At 43.2% G+C, this 17887-nt stretch overlaps 1 protein-coding gene across 8 annotated transcripts in view; it reads right to left on the bottom strand.

Annotated features, from left to right (window-relative positions):
• PCNX1 (pecanex 1) overlaps positions 1–17887 on the bottom strand; it is a 111133-nt gene that overhangs the window by 24568 nt on the left and 68678 nt on the right. For all 8 annotated transcript variants that reach the window (XM_075843972.1, XM_075843966.1, XM_075843967.1 and 5 more), the window contains 6 exons: positions 16341–16451; positions 12319–12410; positions 3469–3578; positions 1709–1814; positions 1010–1102; positions 667–817 (listed from right to left, as the gene is read on the bottom strand). In XM_075843972.1, the coding sequence (XP_075700087.1) occupies positions 667–817; positions 1010–1102; positions 1709–1814; positions 3469–3578; positions 12319–12410; positions 16341–16451 (663 nt within the window). The remainder of the gene's footprint in view (positions 1–666; positions 818–1009; positions 1103–1708; positions 1815–3468; positions 3579–12318; positions 12411–16340; positions 16452–17887) is intronic.

The following is a 17887-nucleotide window of genomic DNA, read 5'->3' as shown; positions in this document are numbered from 1 at the left end:
TCAACTGATTCCATTAATGTATTGTAGAAAATAATGGGGCTTTATGTCCGCTGCTCACCAAAACAGCAACCAACGTCAGGAAGACGTTCACAGCCACATCTATATAGTAATTGAGGGTCTCCTGTGACTCATCATGCGGAGAATGTCCACATCTGCACAGGAAAGGCCTGGAATTGCTATGCAAGGTTGTTAAGCACCTTTTAAATGGGAGAGGATCTACTGGATAATTCAGTAAAATTATAGTGTGAGGAGATAAAATAATGAAATCGAGCACAACCATCAGAAATCCCTGATAATTGGCCAGGGAGGAGAAAAGTAATACATTTGCATGTCGTCCCCCCCCCCCTTATCTTAAAATGAGGGTTAAACCTCTTGATTACTGCTGTGTCCTAACTTTCTGGGGGGGGATTTATAAAGACTGGCATTTCAAACACAAGTATTAATAGAAAGATAACTGGAGTAAAATGTGCCCAATTTATTAAGATGTGCACGCCTGGCACGAAAATCTACGCCAGCTACAAGAGGGCATAACTTACTGCTACATACTGACTTGATGCATTTGAGGACTTTTCTATGCCAGAAAACTGATGCAGAAAAGTTCATAAATTCCCCCTTTGTTTGCTTGTGTCTGGATCTTTAAGGTTATATTACCCTCGAATTACTTACTTCGAACTTCAAATTGATAATATTCCTTTGTTTTTAGCAGCGGGTGCGAGAAGCAGTGCCAGGGAAGCTGTTTGCGTACTTGTGGTAAAACGTAGTGAGTAAGAAAACCAACTGAACCAACGACTGCATAGAGAACATAACTCAGAACAGGCTGCAAAACACAGTGAGAATACATCCGTTTAGATTCAATCAAATGTAAAGGTTAAAAACAATACTTTTTGCTGTAGTCGGGCGCACAATTATTATTATTTTTCAATACATCATTGTACGTACGCGTATACACATAAATAAATACAACATCACTTGCATGTCAAAAAAAAAAAAGTGTGTGTCCACGTTTTACCTGTAATGCTGTAAACACAGTGCTGACGTGAATTGCAAAATAGAGAACTGCTATGACCACACAGACCACTAGGTCAGACTGAAGCCGCTCATTCTGCAAAGTAATAAAGAAACCTTATTAAATATGGAGGACGGCGCATTTGAAAACGTTCAATGTTTACTATGATTTACTATTTTTTTTTGTGACAGTAGGTGGATTCTGTTCATTGGTGCTTTATCAGTTATGGGATTATAGTCAAGGGGTTGATGTTCAGGAAAACATGCGGGATCACTGTAGTATTGTTACAAGTCTAAAGGCCCTTTTACACGGGCCAACGATCAGGCAAACGAGCGTTCACATGTGTAAACAGGGCAACCATCAGACGATGAACGGCAAACGCTCATTGATCGACTCGTTTACGAAGCCAATAATATGGTCGCTTGCAAATCTTCATGTTTAAACAGGGAGATGTGCTGCTGAAATGATGGAAATGTATGGGGATGAACGGCCATAGTAACGATCGCTCGTCCCCATACATAACTAATGAGAGAAGCAACGAGCGCCGATCAACGAGCCGTGGTCTGCTTTAAACAGTGTTATGGCAGGGAAATGCAGATTTCGTATTATGCCTTCCCACATCACTAATGTATAGAGGAAGCTGACCCCAGAGAGACCACATGCAGTATTGCAATACAAATTAGTTTTTAACTTTCCACTTACAACAGAATTCCTTAGCTTCTCAGGAAGAGGGTCTTTTACTTCTGACAGAGGGTCCTCGGGATTTTTATCCTCATTGTTTGTAAAGAGCTTTGATTGCACCAATGAGCTAATACAAAAACAAGAACACAATGTTAATACTTTTACAGATATAACAACGGTTTCCTTCATTATCTGGGTATAAACCAATTACCCACGCTTATGTAAAGGCTGGTTTACATGGGCAGATTTCTGCACACAACCAGTGCCTATTGGTGATATAACAAGCCAGTCGGTGCTTGCTAACAGGCTCTTTTACACAGGCAGATACTTACCATATGGGGACAAATATTCGTTAATGCGATCATTTGGTCCCCAACAATTTCCATTATTGTCGGCAGCACATTCCGTTAACGTGGATAGGTTTTATAGGCCGCACAAACAATGTAATGAGCCGACAAAAGGAGCGTTTGCTAGTTTGTCAGCTGATCGGTGCCCTGTCTACACAGGCCAATAATCGGGAACGAGCCTTCATAAAAACGCTAGTTAGGCCATTACTGACCCGCGTAAATGGTCCTAAAGTCTTGCCAACAGATTATAAGGATTGAATTAAAATCACAACAAATGGACTTCTACAGTAATACTAATGGCACGGAAACTAATTAAGAAGTCATTATGTAGTTCTCAATCAGATATAAATATTTTTTTCTTGGCACATATACTGTGGTACAAATATGAAAATCCTATCTGCACTTTCATGAGCGTCCATCTGTAGAGACACATCAGACACACTTGCTTAGAACATACAAATAGCGGTTACAGGAAAACCAAAACATACAAATGGTTAGGGGGCACAGCAAGATATGGCCACGCATAAAGATTCAATAGAGAAGCGCTGGGTCAGGCAGCATGGAGTGGAGACCACTGCCAGATGTTCGTTTGGCCTCGTTCACATGGCTGTATTTTGATCAGTATTTTGCGTCCGTATATGTCAACCAAAACCAGGACCTACACAGAGAAAAAAGTATAATGGAAAGACTTGCAACTCTACCGTGTTTTTGACCAATTCCTCATTTTGGCTTGCAAATACTGAAGCAAAATACTGCCGTGTAAAAGTGGCCTAAGGCCCCATGCACACAAACGTATTTTTCCAGCCGCAATTGACCCGCGAATCTGCGGGTGAATTGCGGCCCCATTTATTTAAATGGGTCCATGCACACGACCGTGGTTTCCACGGTCCGTGCATTGCCCAGGAGCCTGGATCACAAAAAGATTGGACATGCCTTATTACAGCCGCATCTTGCGGTCCAAGCGGGTGACACTCCGTGGCCGTCTGAGCCGTGCACACCACTACGGTCATGTGCATGAGGCCTTGGGGTCTATATTCATAGTATGGTCAAATCGTGGTTTATTGCTGCAATTACAGAAAAATCGCAGCAAAAATTTAATGGTTTTTGCAAAACCATGGCAAAACTGTGTATAGACTTAAATAAAAACGCAAGCAGTGTGGGAAAATCCCAGTTAAAGGAATATTACAAACAAAAACTCATTAGGTTTTGAAATATTCACTCATTACCTTTGGTGAACAAAAAAAAAAATATCAGTTATAAATCCACCGGCCTCCCCTCTTTGTTACACTTTCCCATGCATTTTTACCACTAGACTAAGAAATAAAACGTCTCATAGATAAATAGAGGGCACACACCTTAGCGTATGAGTAAACACAGAGAGCAAAATAAATCATTTTTCTAATCGATAACCACGGCAAATGTTCATTAACTTACATGAGGACAGAGGGATCACTGCTCTGTCTGCTGAGATGGTAAGAAACAGCCACCAGTACACCACAAAAAATGGAGAACAACACAGGAACATGCGGGGCGTCCCAGGGATCCTAAAGAGGAATAAAATTGATAACCGTGATGTTTCTCTTCCTCGCTGTACTAAATACATACAATATAGTCTAACTTATCAGCAATGTCTGAATCAGTTTTCGGATTTTTCCCAGCACTGGTTGCATTTACTGCAACTACCAATATACTAAAATGTATCAAACTAACAATGGTTGTGTTAACTTCAAGTAAGTCTACAACCAACAAACAGAATAAACTATTATGAAAAGTAGTCCGTAAGGGTTAACTGGAATGTATTTATAGTGCAAATACCACTTGCGGTAATATACGCATGTAGAAAAAATATAAAATGAATCTGCACTGGGTATGCTTTTAAAGAGAAAATGCGGTACTTCCAGTTAGTCACTGACTGAAGAACGAATCGCTTCTCCAAAATGTGGGTCTGCAGCAGCCGAGTATATCAATGCCAGCAAAAGTGCCCCACTTACAGTGCCAGACATTGCGGGAGGATGAAGACTGGCATATGGGATATGCTGGTTCTTTTATAGAATGTGACACAAGGCAATCTCTCTACGAGACTCATCAATATACATCTCATCTGCCAGTCTTCATATAAAAGAAAGTTGGAGTAAAATGCAGCTAATTTATTAAGAGGCACAGGTGCATCTCTGTATGTGGAACTCCATGCACCAGTGTGTCACATTTACGGCAGCTATGAGGTGGAATAGATTTGAGCCATAATTTACGCCAGTTTCTGCCCATTCAGCGAAGGTGCCCACACTTTTACAAAAGTGTTGAGTGGTGAAATCGGCACAAAAGTCAAAATCGTTACACTTGTGCCATTTGCTTCCTCTTCATTTGATGACAGTCTCTGTTAGGAGATGGTGCTGTAAAAAAGGATTTGCTACCTTCCCAATTTCTCCTATTTTTGCATATTTGTCACACTTGAATGTATCAGATCATCGCTCTACTTTCAATATTTAACAAAAGTTAAGCCCTGTAAAACACAAAATGCTGCTTTTAAACACTTTCATTTATTGAAAGAAAAATTCTGTTCAGCCTTACCTGACCCTATGTGAAAAAGCAATTGCCCCCTTAGCTACTAAATTAATTAGTTAACCAAATTTAACTGAAAAATCGGGTTCATTTTCAGTAGCTACAACCAGGCATGATTCCTGCCAGACCTGTTGAATACAAATCACTTAAAAAGAGCCTGTCTGGGGGGGGCGTGGCCAGGCACGGATGTGAGCGGTCGCACTGAACCTTAGCTCCGTGTGCTGAACCCTGTATTTCATCCTGTGGAGAAAGTATTTCAGCCAAAATTCCTTACCTGTTGAGAAAGAAGGGTAGGAAACCCACTCGACAAAATATGGGACCCTCCAAGACATCGGGAGCGGTGGAAAAACTGAAAGAGTTCGCCAGGAACTCGGGACAAGATGGCGCCCGGGGGGAGCAGTCCTCGTCGGCACATGTTCAGGAGACACGGCCTGCTGCACTCGCCGAGGCAGGGGAAGCGGTGCCCCCTGAGTTAACGCTGAAGCAGGTGACGGAGACGCTCCTGGCGGCTATTCTGGAGACACGTACCTCGGTAACAACGAAGGTGGAGGAGGTGAAGGTGGATGTCGGTCTGATGCGGCAGGACCTCCATAATCTGAGAGACCGGGTAACTCAGGTGGAGACAAGGGTTTCGGACCTGGAAGATGTGACGGCAGCAGTACCGCGCACGCTGAGAGACCTGTCGGGGAAAGTGGAGTTGTGGCGCCAAAAAGCAGATGATCTCGAGAATCGACTGAGAAGAAATAATCTGAGGATAATAGGCCTCCCTGAAAGGTCGGAGGGGCCTAGACCAGATGAATTTGTGGAGAAGTGGCTGAAAGACCTATTTCCGGATACAGTATTTTCAATGGCCTTTGCAGTTGAAAGGGCGCACAGAGTGCCAGCGAAACCACCACCACCCGGGGCAAATCCCAGACCATTGCTGGCGAGATTGCTAAATTGCAAGGATCGAGATTTGGTGCTGCAGGCGGCAAGGCGCAAAGGAGTGATTAGAGTGGAGAACACGACGGTGTCCATTTTTCCTGATTTTTCCCCGGAGCTACAACGACAGAGGGCCTCGTACATGCACGTCAAGAGACGACTTCGGGAGCGTCAGATCCCATATTCTATGGCGTACCCTGCGCGACTGAGAGTTGTGGATGGAGAGAGATCAGTGTTTTTCACTACCCCTGAGGCGGCAGATGAGTGGCTCACCAGACATGGACGGTCTCCTCGACGCTGACTTGAAGACCACGTTTTATATGAAGGGGACAGTGAGTTTACATGATTGCAATATGCATTTTATGAGGGGTCCCTATGCAGTGGATGTTTGATCTCGCACACACAAGTGTTCTTGATGTACTGAGTATATGTATGTACTAAACCTTGAAGAAGATCAGGGGAGAGGGGCAGATATATTGAGGCGGCATAGGAGTAAAATGTTATAGTTTAAATGACTGGATTAATTACCCTCACGTTTATCTAAGTTATAAGGAAGGGAACATGGAATCTTATATGGCTGAAATACAGCTTAACAATGGGTGAAGCCATTGAAAAGGTACTATTGCTTATCTTGATTCCTCTGTGTTACTAACCTAAGCAGTGGAAACTTCCCCCGTTTTTATGCACTTTGCATTTTTTATGCCTTGTAGGCTTAAGCAGCTCCTGATGAGCTTAATTGTTCAAAGTTATTGGTTTAAGGTTCAAATCGGTTTTGCATGCCTGCTACATGATGACATGGGAACAGGGTCCCATTATCACTGCTCGCTGATTGTGGGGGGATGGTGCCCTCACATAGAGATATGGTATAGAGTGGAATATGGCGACGCTTAAATTTATGTCCTGGAATGTGAGGGGGATGGGAACGCCGGGTAAGAGAAATGTGATCTTTTCTATACTACGGAGGCACATGCCTCATATTATATGCCTTCAGGAAACGCATCTTACGGCAGATAAGGTGCATATGCTGGGTAAATCTTGGATTCAATGGGGGCGGCATGCTACTAGATCCTCAGCATCACGGGGAGTATCACTGCTGGTACATAGGAATTTACGCTGGGAGGCGTTACATACAAGAATAGATACTGATGGTAGATATGTGCTGGTTCATGCTAATGTAAACTCTGTCCCTTATGTCATAATTGGTATCTACAACCCGCCACAGGGCTCAATGAGTATACTCAGAGAGGCCATCACATTCGCATCCACTTATCAGGAGGCGCGAGTTATACTAATGGGGGACCTGAACCTCACCATAGACCCTCTGTTGGATCGCTTTACTGCTAGGTCGGGCCCCCGGGACCCCACGAGCCCCACTCCGCTAGCATCTATGATAGAGGAGATAGGATGGTTGGATCTATGGAGAGTGAGCCACCCGGGAATAAGGGAATACACGTGCCATACTCCGCAGTTTAACGCTCTGTCTCGCATTGACTACGTGATGGGATCTCCCGCCATTTTCTCAAGCATGGCTTCTATAGAGCACTTGCCCAGAGGGGTGTCGGATCATAGTCCGATTCTTTTACAGTTACATCAACGGGCGGAGGGAAGGAGGGGAGCTCTTAAGATACACCCATTTTGGTTGCAATTGTTTACGGGAAGTGACAGAATACCTGACCAACTAGATGTCTTTTTAGAAGCGCATTCACAAGAACAAAATAGTGCACTGGTGTGGGATACATTAAAAGCGTATTTGAGAGGGTGCTTGAGATCCTCTATTTCCTATGTTAAACGTTCCTCAGCCAGACAAGAAATGGATTTAGCACAACAATGCAGGGGTTTAGAGGATACTTTCGTACGGGACCCATCCCAGGTTAACAGAGAAGCGTGGCTGGCAGCAGGCAGACAATACTTGCTTCTAGTCAAGGAAAAGGCAGCAAGAAGGATATTCTTCTCTAAACAATCCTTTTTTGAGCACGGTAATCAGTCGAGTAAGCTGCTTGCACAAATAGCGAAACAGAATACCATGTCCCCCCCAGTGCTACGTATATCCCAACCAAACCAGGGTACAGCTAATACACCATTAGACATACTGAATAGATTTGCAGATTTTTATGGGGAACTCTACACTTCGCAGGCACAGTATTCGATGGAGGAATTGAACTCCTATTTAGATGGGGCACACTTCCCAGGGTTGTCAGAGGAGAATAGAATCAAGTTAGAGGCCCCTTTCTCGGTACAGGAGATAGAAGAATGCTTATCCTCCATGACAAAAGGGAAGGCGTCAGGTCCGGATGGTCTCCCTCTAGAGGTGTATATTAAATATGCAGATACTCTAAATCCCCAGTTATTAACTGTATTTGAGAACGCCTTTCAGAAGGGTGAATTACCAGTCTCGATGAGAGAGGCCACTATAGTTGTCATTTTGAAACCAGAAAAAAATTCAGAGGAATGTGAGTCGTACCGCGAGTCGTACCGCCCGATATCCCTACTCAATGTGGATTATAAAATCCTAACCAAACTTTTAGCTAATAGACTTAGTGGTGCTATCACAGATATTATTCATCCGGACCAATCCGGTTTTATCCCAGGCAAGTCAACATCGGATAATATCCGCAGAGCTCAGGTGGTGACCCAGATAGGGTGGTGGGAGCAGCAGGACTGGGCATTGGCCTCGTTGGACGCGGCTAAGGCCTTTGATTCAGTAGAGTGGCCTTATTTGTTTGAGGTCCTTCGCAGATTTGGTTTTGGCGAGAGATTCCTTAAATGGATTAACATCTTATACAAAGATCCGAAGGCATCGGTGTTGGTCAATGGGATTTTGTCTCCCTCCTTTTGTCTCCATAGAGGTACGAGGCAGGGATGCCCCCTGTCCCCTCTTCTGTTTGCAGTGGCCATTGAGCCCCTGGCTATCCGCATCCGTTTAGATGCGGCTTTTCAGGGTATCCGCATAGGACCACGGGAGGATCGGATTGGTCTTTATGCCGATGACATGATTTTGTATATGGCTAATCCAAACGCCTCCTTACCAAGAGCAATGACAATACTGGAAGAGTTTGGACGGTTCTCAGGCCTATATATCAATTGGAGTAAGTCATTTCTTATGCCCCTTAGACCCGATAACTGTGTGTGGGATAAGGACTTCCAGGGCCTGCAGGTGGTTTCCTGTTTTAAATACTTAGGGGTCCATATAGTTAGGGATAGTGGCGCTTCATATGATCTAAATATATATCCCCTGTTGACATATCTGAGAGATAAATTTGCTGTCTGGAAGGCGCTCCCTATATCGACGGCAGGAAGAATAAATTTAATTAAGATGATAGTGCTGCCCAAAATGTTATACCTCCTAGAACACGCGGACACCCTGGTCCCTAAACGATTTTTCAACCTGGTAAGCTCCTTATTTTCCTCATTTGTATGGGGGGAGAGTCGCCCCAAGCTTAAACTTAGCACGCTCCAACGTCCCAAGGAACAGGCGGGGGCTGCTCTACCTGACGTGTTCTTGTATTACTTGGCAGGCCAATTAAGATTTATTAAAACATGGGTGGCTGAGGAACCAATGCCTAATGCAGATCTCCACTTGGCCCATTTTCTTAGGATCCCCTCTTTGTGGCCCATACTTGAGCCGCATGGATATAGCCCTAGGCATTCCTTGCCAATAATTAAACTAGCCAGACAGGTTTGGTCACATGTTAAGAAAGTTCTGGAATGGGAGGACATAGTTGCAGAGCTGCCACTTTGGTCTCATCAGGGTCTTTCTCATTTTAGGGGGATGCAGGATTCTGATTTTTGGATTGAAGTAGGTATAACGCAGGTGCAAAACCTGATAGATGACGAGGGACATATGATATCCGCCAGAGAGATACAGGATACATTCCGGGTCCCTGAGAGAGACGCATTCCGCTGTGTACAGATTAGGCATGCTTTACAATCCCAGTTCAGGGAAGATCAGAGATCCATTTCTTCACTTCCACTCATTGGTATTCTGAGAACACAGGGACCAAGGGGGATGGTATCTGCACTTTATACTTACCTCCTATCGCAGAGGGTCGCTCACGCTGAGATGTCAGTTGAGGTTGGATGGAGGGGTCTTATTCCTACATTATCTAGTGAGGACTGGGGGGAGGCCATGGGATCACATCTCTTGGTCTCGCCTGCAGCGAACAATAAATTGACGCAATTGTACATCATACACAGATGTTATATTACCCCCATCAGATTATATCGGATGGGAAGGGCACATAACACACGATGTCCTAGATGCTCTCAAGATCAGGCTGGCTTTGATCACATGATGTGGTTATGCCCAGTCATAGCCAATTTCTGGAAAGAAGTGACGCAAATACTGTCCTCAATTATGACCAACCCGATTCCATGTGAACCAGGTCTATGCTTATTGGGGCTGTTGGGAGAGAGAACCCGGACACACTATGAGGGTATCTTCCTGCGAGAAGCCCTGTTCTTAGCCAGAAAAGCGATAGATAGCCATCCGATGGATGGGGGACACTTTTCCGGATACATCACAATGGAAAAGCCTGGTCAATGCTATTCTCCCATATGAGAATATAGTATATAAACATAGAGGATGTCAATATAAATTCTTGAAAATCTGGGGAGAGTGGTGCTCCTCACCTCTTGCCTCCTTCAGCGTGGGCGACCTTAGAGAATCCTTACCACTTCAAGTAGGAGGGATCTGAGATCTATTTGACCGGGTATTTAATGCCCTAGGTGTGAGAATGGAGCTTGGTTCTGGTAAATAACTGCGACCTGTATGTCTACAGAATCACAAATAAGTGTGACACTGACCTGCCTGCGTGCAGTGAATATTTGGAGTCTCCTGTGACTCGCCTTCATGTATAAATGTAAATTGCAAACTCTTGTTTCTAATGTGTATTCATGGTATGCAGGGATGTTAATGTCATTATTGTGTTCCCATTTGCTGATGATTTTTGTATGTACTTTTACAATAAACCGAGTTTAAAAAAAAAAGAGCCTGTCTGGGAATTTGAAGCAGGCTAAAAGGTCTCAAAAGGCAGCACATGAGGTCACATTCAAATGAGATTCAAATACAGATGCCAAACAAAGTAATTGAAATCTATCAGTCTAGAAAGGGTTTCTAAGCCATTGCAGAGAGTCTGGGACTGCGGCGAACAGTGAGAGCCATTATCCACAAATGGAGAAAAGTTGGAACAGTGGTGAACCGTCCCAGGAGTGGCCGGCCTACCAAAGTTTTACCAAGAGTGAATCGACAACACATCCAGGTCAAAAAAGAACTCAAACGAACATCTAAAGAACTGCAGGCCTCATTTGCCTCAGTTACGGTGAATGTACATAATTCCACAACAAGAAAGACACTTGGCAATAATGGCATCCATGGGAGAGTTGCAAGACGAGACATGGGTCACATTACAACTGGCGTAAACACCGCATTCCCCCATAAGAACATCAAACATGGTGGTGGTAGTGTGATGTGATGGTCTGCGGCTGCTTAGCAGGACCTGGACGACTTGTCATCTATTGATCGAACCATGAATTTTGCTCTGTTTTAGAGAATCCTGAAGGAGAATGTCCGCCCATCAGTTTATGACCTAAAGCTCAAGTGCAGTTGTGTTCTGCAGCAGGATAATAATCCCAAGCACACAAGCAAGTCCACCTCTGAATTGCTGAATAGAAACCAAACTAAAGTTTTGGAGTGACAGTCCTTACTTGAATCCCATTTAGATGCTGTGGCAAAACCTTAAACGGGCAGTTCATGCTCGAAAACCCGCCAATGTAGCCAAATTAAAACTTTTCCGCAAAGTAGAAAGGGATGAAATTTCTCCACAGCGATGTAAAGACTCATCACAAGTTATCGCAATCGTTTGTTTTTAGTTTTTACTGTCAAGGGTGGCACATTTAGTTATTAGGTTTAGAGGGCAATTACATACTGACATGGGTGATATATTCAAAAGCTATATCTTTAGCCTCAATAAATGGAACGATCATCTAAAAGCTGCATTTTGTGTTTACTCGTGTTGTCTTTGTCTTGTATTAAAATTTGTTGGATCTTCTGAAAGATTTAAACGTGACAAATAGACTGAGGGGAAAATACTTTTTTCCAGCACAGTAAGTGGTGCCTGCACAGCGCTGCCCATTTCTGTATAAATGGTAGGTTCGGACATCAGAGTATGCCGATGATATATTTTTTTTACATTTATGTCCAAGAAAAAAGGCCCTATGTCCACAGCCGTGCTCGTACTCACGGCCCACGATTGCGGGCACGGCCAGCCGCCCGCATTTTCGGGCCGTGTAACCATACAAAGTGTGGGAACATTGCCCGTAAAATGCAAAAGAGTGGACATGTACCATAATTTGATGAACTTTTCTACGGAACGGACACCCATCCGTAGCGATACGGAAAGGTGTCCGCGGCCGATAGAACTGAATGGGTCCGTAACTGCTGACCGTAACACGGTCCGCTATTACGGAGAGTTTTTACGGTCGTGTGCATGGGGCCTTAATGTGTATGTATAACTTTGTTGATAGCTACCACTTAAGAAACAGAAGAAAAAAATTTAATTTTCTAGCAGAGCATTCATTCACCACTGCATAATGAACTTCAAGGTTTCAAAACATTAATTATTCAATATTTATTGTACTGCTGAGCAAGTGATCCACAATGCAAAAGGGTCTGATACATTGGTTGACTATGGGATATGCTGGTTCTTTTATTGCATGTGACACAAGGCAATCTGTCTACGAGACTCATCAATATACATCTCATGCTACAGGGAAACTGCCATAACTAATGGCTTTGTAATGACTTACCTTAAGAGCACCATAACACAGTCCATAGAGTAAAGCTACTGCCACAATGCTACGAATAAAGCTGTAAAGTGCTGCAAGCAGGCTGGTGGTAGCTGAAAGACACAAAGCAGAATATTCCATTCCTGGACTGATCACAGAACTAGGAGAAACACTGAAAAACTAACAGTACTTTGCAAAAAGTTTTGATAGGTCATAGAAAGACATCAGAATTTTTGATTGGTGGGGTACCGTGTGCGATCATCACTGAAACGAAGGGGCAGAAGCGATCAGCTGAGTGCCCTGTAGTTTCGGCTGTGATCTGCATTCCTTACTAGGCTGAAGATGGCGCACATAGAACATCTACGCGAGCCGCCTTCAGCCTGACAAGGAAAGCAGATCGCAGCCAATGGTGCAAGGGCACTCAGCTGATCACTTCTGCACATTCGTTTCAGCGACAGTGGGGGGTCTCAGAACCTATACTCCCACCGATCAAATCTTCTGATATGTCTATGACATAAAACGTTTTTGGAAAGTACAGTTTCTTTAAAACATCACATTAGATTTCGGATTTAAAGTAAGGTATCATTTATAGTAAATAAAATAAAACAAAAAAAAACAAACATCTAAATGGGCGTTTGGGTCCAGTTTCTTATATAGGATGAAATAAAAAATTATTGGAGTATGGAAAAACACAGAATACAGCTATTGGCTTTCCACAAACCTGAAGGTTGCCCGAGAAAAACATGGAGGGAGCGCTGCCTCCACCTGCCTCACAGTGATTGACAGGCCGCTGTGTAAGCAGATACAAAGCAGTCAGCCATCAATCACAGCAGAGAGGGGCTGGGGGGGGGGGGGCACTCTCCTCACGAATATACTGGACTCAAATCTATAAATCTAGTGTATTCTTTCAATGTTCCTATTAGCCAAACACCACAATATTTTGGAAAAAAGAGGGGGAGACGAAACCTCCAGCTCACCTTTTGTGTGTAGATTTTGCACTTGAGTCACCGCACGGATCTTCGCGTCGGCACGCGATATATGTTCAATAGAAGACAAAGACGGGGTGGAACCAGCGTTGCTGTGGATAAAAAGGAACTTGTTCCAAGTTTAATGGAGATGGTTAAAAATAAGGATCAATCTGGATGATGTCCTGAGGTGCTTAATCCAGCCATGATTAAGAGCGCAGGAAGCGTTTGAAACGCGTAGGCTTCTTCAATTTCCCTCACATCTCTCCTAAGCACCTCAGGACATCATCCAGATTGATCCTTATTTTTAACCATCTCCATTAAACTTGGAACAAGTTCCTTTTTATCCACAGCAACGCTGGATCCACCCCGTCTTTGTCTTCTATTATACCACAATATTTTGTTGTGCTGTTTTGACTAATGGGAGAGCAGAGGGCAGCATCATCTGAAGAAAAATCTGCTTTAGTGCCAGTTCACACAGAGTTTTCTGACACGTTTGACGCGGAAACTGCGTCGGAAAACGTGACAAAAAAACGGCCGAAAATGCCTCCCATTTCAATGGGAGGCGGAGGCATTTTTTTCCTGCGAGTGGAAAAACCATCTCGCGGGAAAAAGAAGCGACATGCCCTATCTTCGGGCGTTTACGTTTCTGACCTCCCATTGACATCAATAAGAGGCAGAGAAAGCGTATTCCTCAGCGTTTTTTTGCCACGGCGCTCAATGAGCGCGGGCGAAAAATGCAGCGAAAGACGCGGCAAGCGACGTTTAGACAGATCAAAATCTGCCTCGAAATTCCATGTGAACCTACCCTTAATGTTCTGACTGTATACTGGTTACGGCCTTGATCAGCTTTATTCAGCTGGTTTTTAAGTAAACGCTGTAATATTTCTGGTTATTATATAAACTTGTTTTTATGGCGTTGAGTGCAGTATAAAATGACATGTTAACTTTATTCTGCGGATTGTTATTGTGACAGACCAAATTTTTGTCTTTTGTGTTAAACCTAGTTTTGCAAAATAAAAACGATTTAAAATGTAAAAAAAAAAAATTGTTTTTGTATCGCCATATTCTGAGAGCCATAACTTACTCATGGCTGACGAAGCTTCAGAAGGGCTTTTTTTTCTCATGGGATAATTTGTTGGTACCTATTGATTACCTTATTTCCTTTATTTTGGGGAGGGTGGCAGTGAACAAAAAACGCACAAAAATAAACCCGCGGTTCCACTAGTTGTACCACTGTGCGGACTAAATAACATGTTCATTTTATAGTACAGGTTGTTATGGTTGTGGCAACACCAACCGTTTTTTTATATAAATGTTTTATATTTCTGAACATTTTAATTACCTTCTTGCTTAAATTATTTTTGTCCCACTAGGGGACGACTATGCGATCGTTTGAGAACTTAAATATTACACTACATCTGTACTGAAGCGTATTATGCCTGTCAGTATATAACATACCTGGTGGCCTTCAATGGGCCGCTATGGTGCCCATGGGGTGTCAGAGGGGGCTTCCTCCTGCCGTCTAGCCACTTATACGCTGAAGCCGCCAATGAACTCTCATCTCGGGCGTTGCAGCAGTGTTTCAGCTGTAATATACAGCGGACACCTGATGTGGAGCCTGTGCCTGCACCATAACTACATAGCGCCAGCGGCGAAAACGTATGACTCATGTAGCCAAAGGGGTCAATAGGAACGTCGATTGTTTAGTTGCAGTGGCTAAAAATCTGTTGTAGTCATGTGATTGACACACAGGTGCGGGTCACGTTACAGTACAGTTATCAAACCTGTCTCACACACACACACACACACACAACAATAATAATAATTTATTGATCTTGCACTCCTCCCATTCTGCCCATCCCAGGAGGCCAGGAGACTGCAGGAAGAAGGAGGGCATTCTGTGGAAGTACGTTTTTTTAAATACAATTTTTATCTGGAGTTGCGATTTTTGCGGCGTAATAGCTGTGATTACGCCGCAAAAAAGTCACAACACTTGGTTTTCCGTTGCGGGTTTTGGCAGAATGGGAGGAGTGCATGGTTTGCCGCTCAGCAGCGGCATTTAGCTCCATGATACAGTTGTCTCTAGAGAGCTGACATCACTGAGCTCTGCCCACAGACCAATCTGTGAGGTCTCTGGGCATATGATCATTGTGACAACTGTCACAATGATCACTATACCTCCCCTGTCGGCGGCGGATCCCCCACGCCCCCTAGGCGATTTTTCATATTATATTGTACAGTTATAGGCTGGGGCTACACGGCGACTTTCGTCGCAGCACAGAGTTGCACGGCCAAAGATTACTATATTCCGTAGCCTAGATGACAAGTAATGACAGTGAATGTGGTTGTGGTAATTTTACTTGCGATGTAGGCTACCGGAACAAAGTGATTTTTGGCCATGGGACCTGTGTCGTGGTCAAAGTCGTCGTGTAGCCCCATACTATATATCAATATATATGCGACAGACAGATATGAGAGATAGATCTATGTAAATTGCGTTTTTTTTGTGTGTGATATAATAATATTCTGTATTTGTATATCTATACTTAGAATCTTCCATATCATATATTGATGTATTGTACAGTTTTAGGCTGGGGCTACACAGCGACTTTGGCCGCGACACTGGTCGCATATGCACAAAGATCGCTTTGGAAAATTTGCTCTCCATAAGCCATTGTAAGCTCCGCCTTGGCCCAGCGTGTAAGACACACAAACATATTTGGTATCGGTAAAGTTGGCAGAAGCTGCCAAAAATGTATTTAGGTATATTTACCCAGTGGCATGCACCCGATGTAAAAAAACACATCACCTAAAATTACATATTGACTTTTTTATTTTCCTTTTTTTTTATACAATACGGAAGACCAACCTGTTCTGAGAAAAACAAGGACTAAATACATGTGGGTTGGAAGAGTAATAGAACAATTTGCTTTTAAATCGGCACATGGCTAAAACGTGAAAATGGGCCTCGTCAGGAAGCTTCTGGTGAGGAAGTAGTTAAAAACTTGAGAAAGATGAAAACTGCAATACCATATAACACGAAATTTAGCAGAAATCATAGGAAGCAGCTCTTACCATTTCCACCAAATACATGTATATCCACTTGTTCACATAGGTACATAACGAATGTGTTCACCTGAGGCAGAAGACCAATAAAAAACACGACTGGAAAACAGAGTGTGAACACTGTAGAAAAAACAAAAAAAATAAAAAAATAATTAACATGGGTAATAAAATCGTGCCATGCATAAATAAGTACACCTATTCTGAGGGGTATGATCAGGTATAAAAGATTTAGAAAAGTCAATAAGAAACATTGTACATAGCAAATAGATTTTAGCTGCCATTTGGATTCCAACTCAATTTAAAAATGACTTATTAAATCTGAAGTCCGAAACATGGCCAAGACCGCCCACAACACTTGATAAATTAAAGATGCTCTGTCACCACATTATAAGTGCCCTATCTCCTACATAAGGAGATCAGCGCTATAATGTAGATGACAGCAGTGCTTTTTATTTAAAAAAACAATCAATTTTCACCACTATTAGCGATTTTAGCTTTATACGAATGAGTTTCTCAATGGACAACTGGGCGTGTTTTACTATTGACCAAGTGGGCGTTGTACAGAGGAGTGTATCATGCTGACCAATCAGCGTCATGCACTTCTCCCCATTCATTTAGTCAGTGCATAGGGATCCTTTTAGATCACTATGTGCTGTCTTATACGAACACATTAACGATACTGAAGTGTTTAGACAGTGAATAGACATTCCACGGGATGTCGATTCACAATCTCTGCACTTCGTTAATGTTTCTGTGGCAGTTACAGCAGAGCATGCGTAATCTCGCGAGATTACGCTGTAGATTACAGGTTACAACGAGATTACGCTTGCACTGCTGTAACTACCACAGAAACGTTAACGAAGTGCCGGGATTGTGAATAGACATCCCGTGGAATGTCTATTCACGGTCTAAACACTTCAGTATCGTTAATGTGTTTGTATAAGACAGCACATAGTGATCTAAAAGGATCCCTATGTGCTGGGGAAATGAATGGAGAGAAGTGCATGACGCCGATTGGTCAGCGTCATACACTCCCCTGTACAACGCCCACTTGGTCAATAATAAAAAACACGCCCACTTGGGCATTGAGAGACTCATTAGCATAAAGCTAAAAATCGTTAATAACGTGGTGAAAATCGATAGTTTTTCTAAATAAAAAACATTAGTCACCTACATTACAGCGCCGATCTCCTTATGTAGGAGATAGGGCACTTATAATGTGGTGACAGAGCCCCTTTAAGGCTTTCACTAGGCCTCCGGCAGCCATGGCAGGTGCTCAGCGTTCGCTACGGGACCACGGAATATGAGGGGTTAGAACGGCCAGGACTTAAATGATCTTCGATCTTGGCCATTGCAGGCGGGTAACAGCTGTATAATATAGCTGGTGTTCGCCTCATATGATGTGGGCTCAGCTCCTGAGTTTTCACCATATTGCAAGAGTGTGCATTCGCTGTATATGCACGGCGAATGTTGCTAAGGCATTAAAGGCAATGTAACATCAGAAAATTCCATTTAAATGAAGTTTTTATTACACATTTTAAAAAAATGTTGGTGGT

Source organism: Rhinoderma darwinii, chromosome 12 (assembly GCF_050947455.1).
Source record: "Rhinoderma darwinii isolate aRhiDar2 chromosome 12, aRhiDar2.hap1, whole genome shotgun sequence".
Classification (NCBI taxonomy): Eukaryota; Metazoa; Chordata; class Amphibia; order Anura; family Rhinodermatidae; genus Rhinoderma; species Rhinoderma darwinii.
The sequence above is the reverse complement of the archived record's forward strand: the minus strand, read 5'-3'. Positions and strand labels throughout refer to the sequence as shown.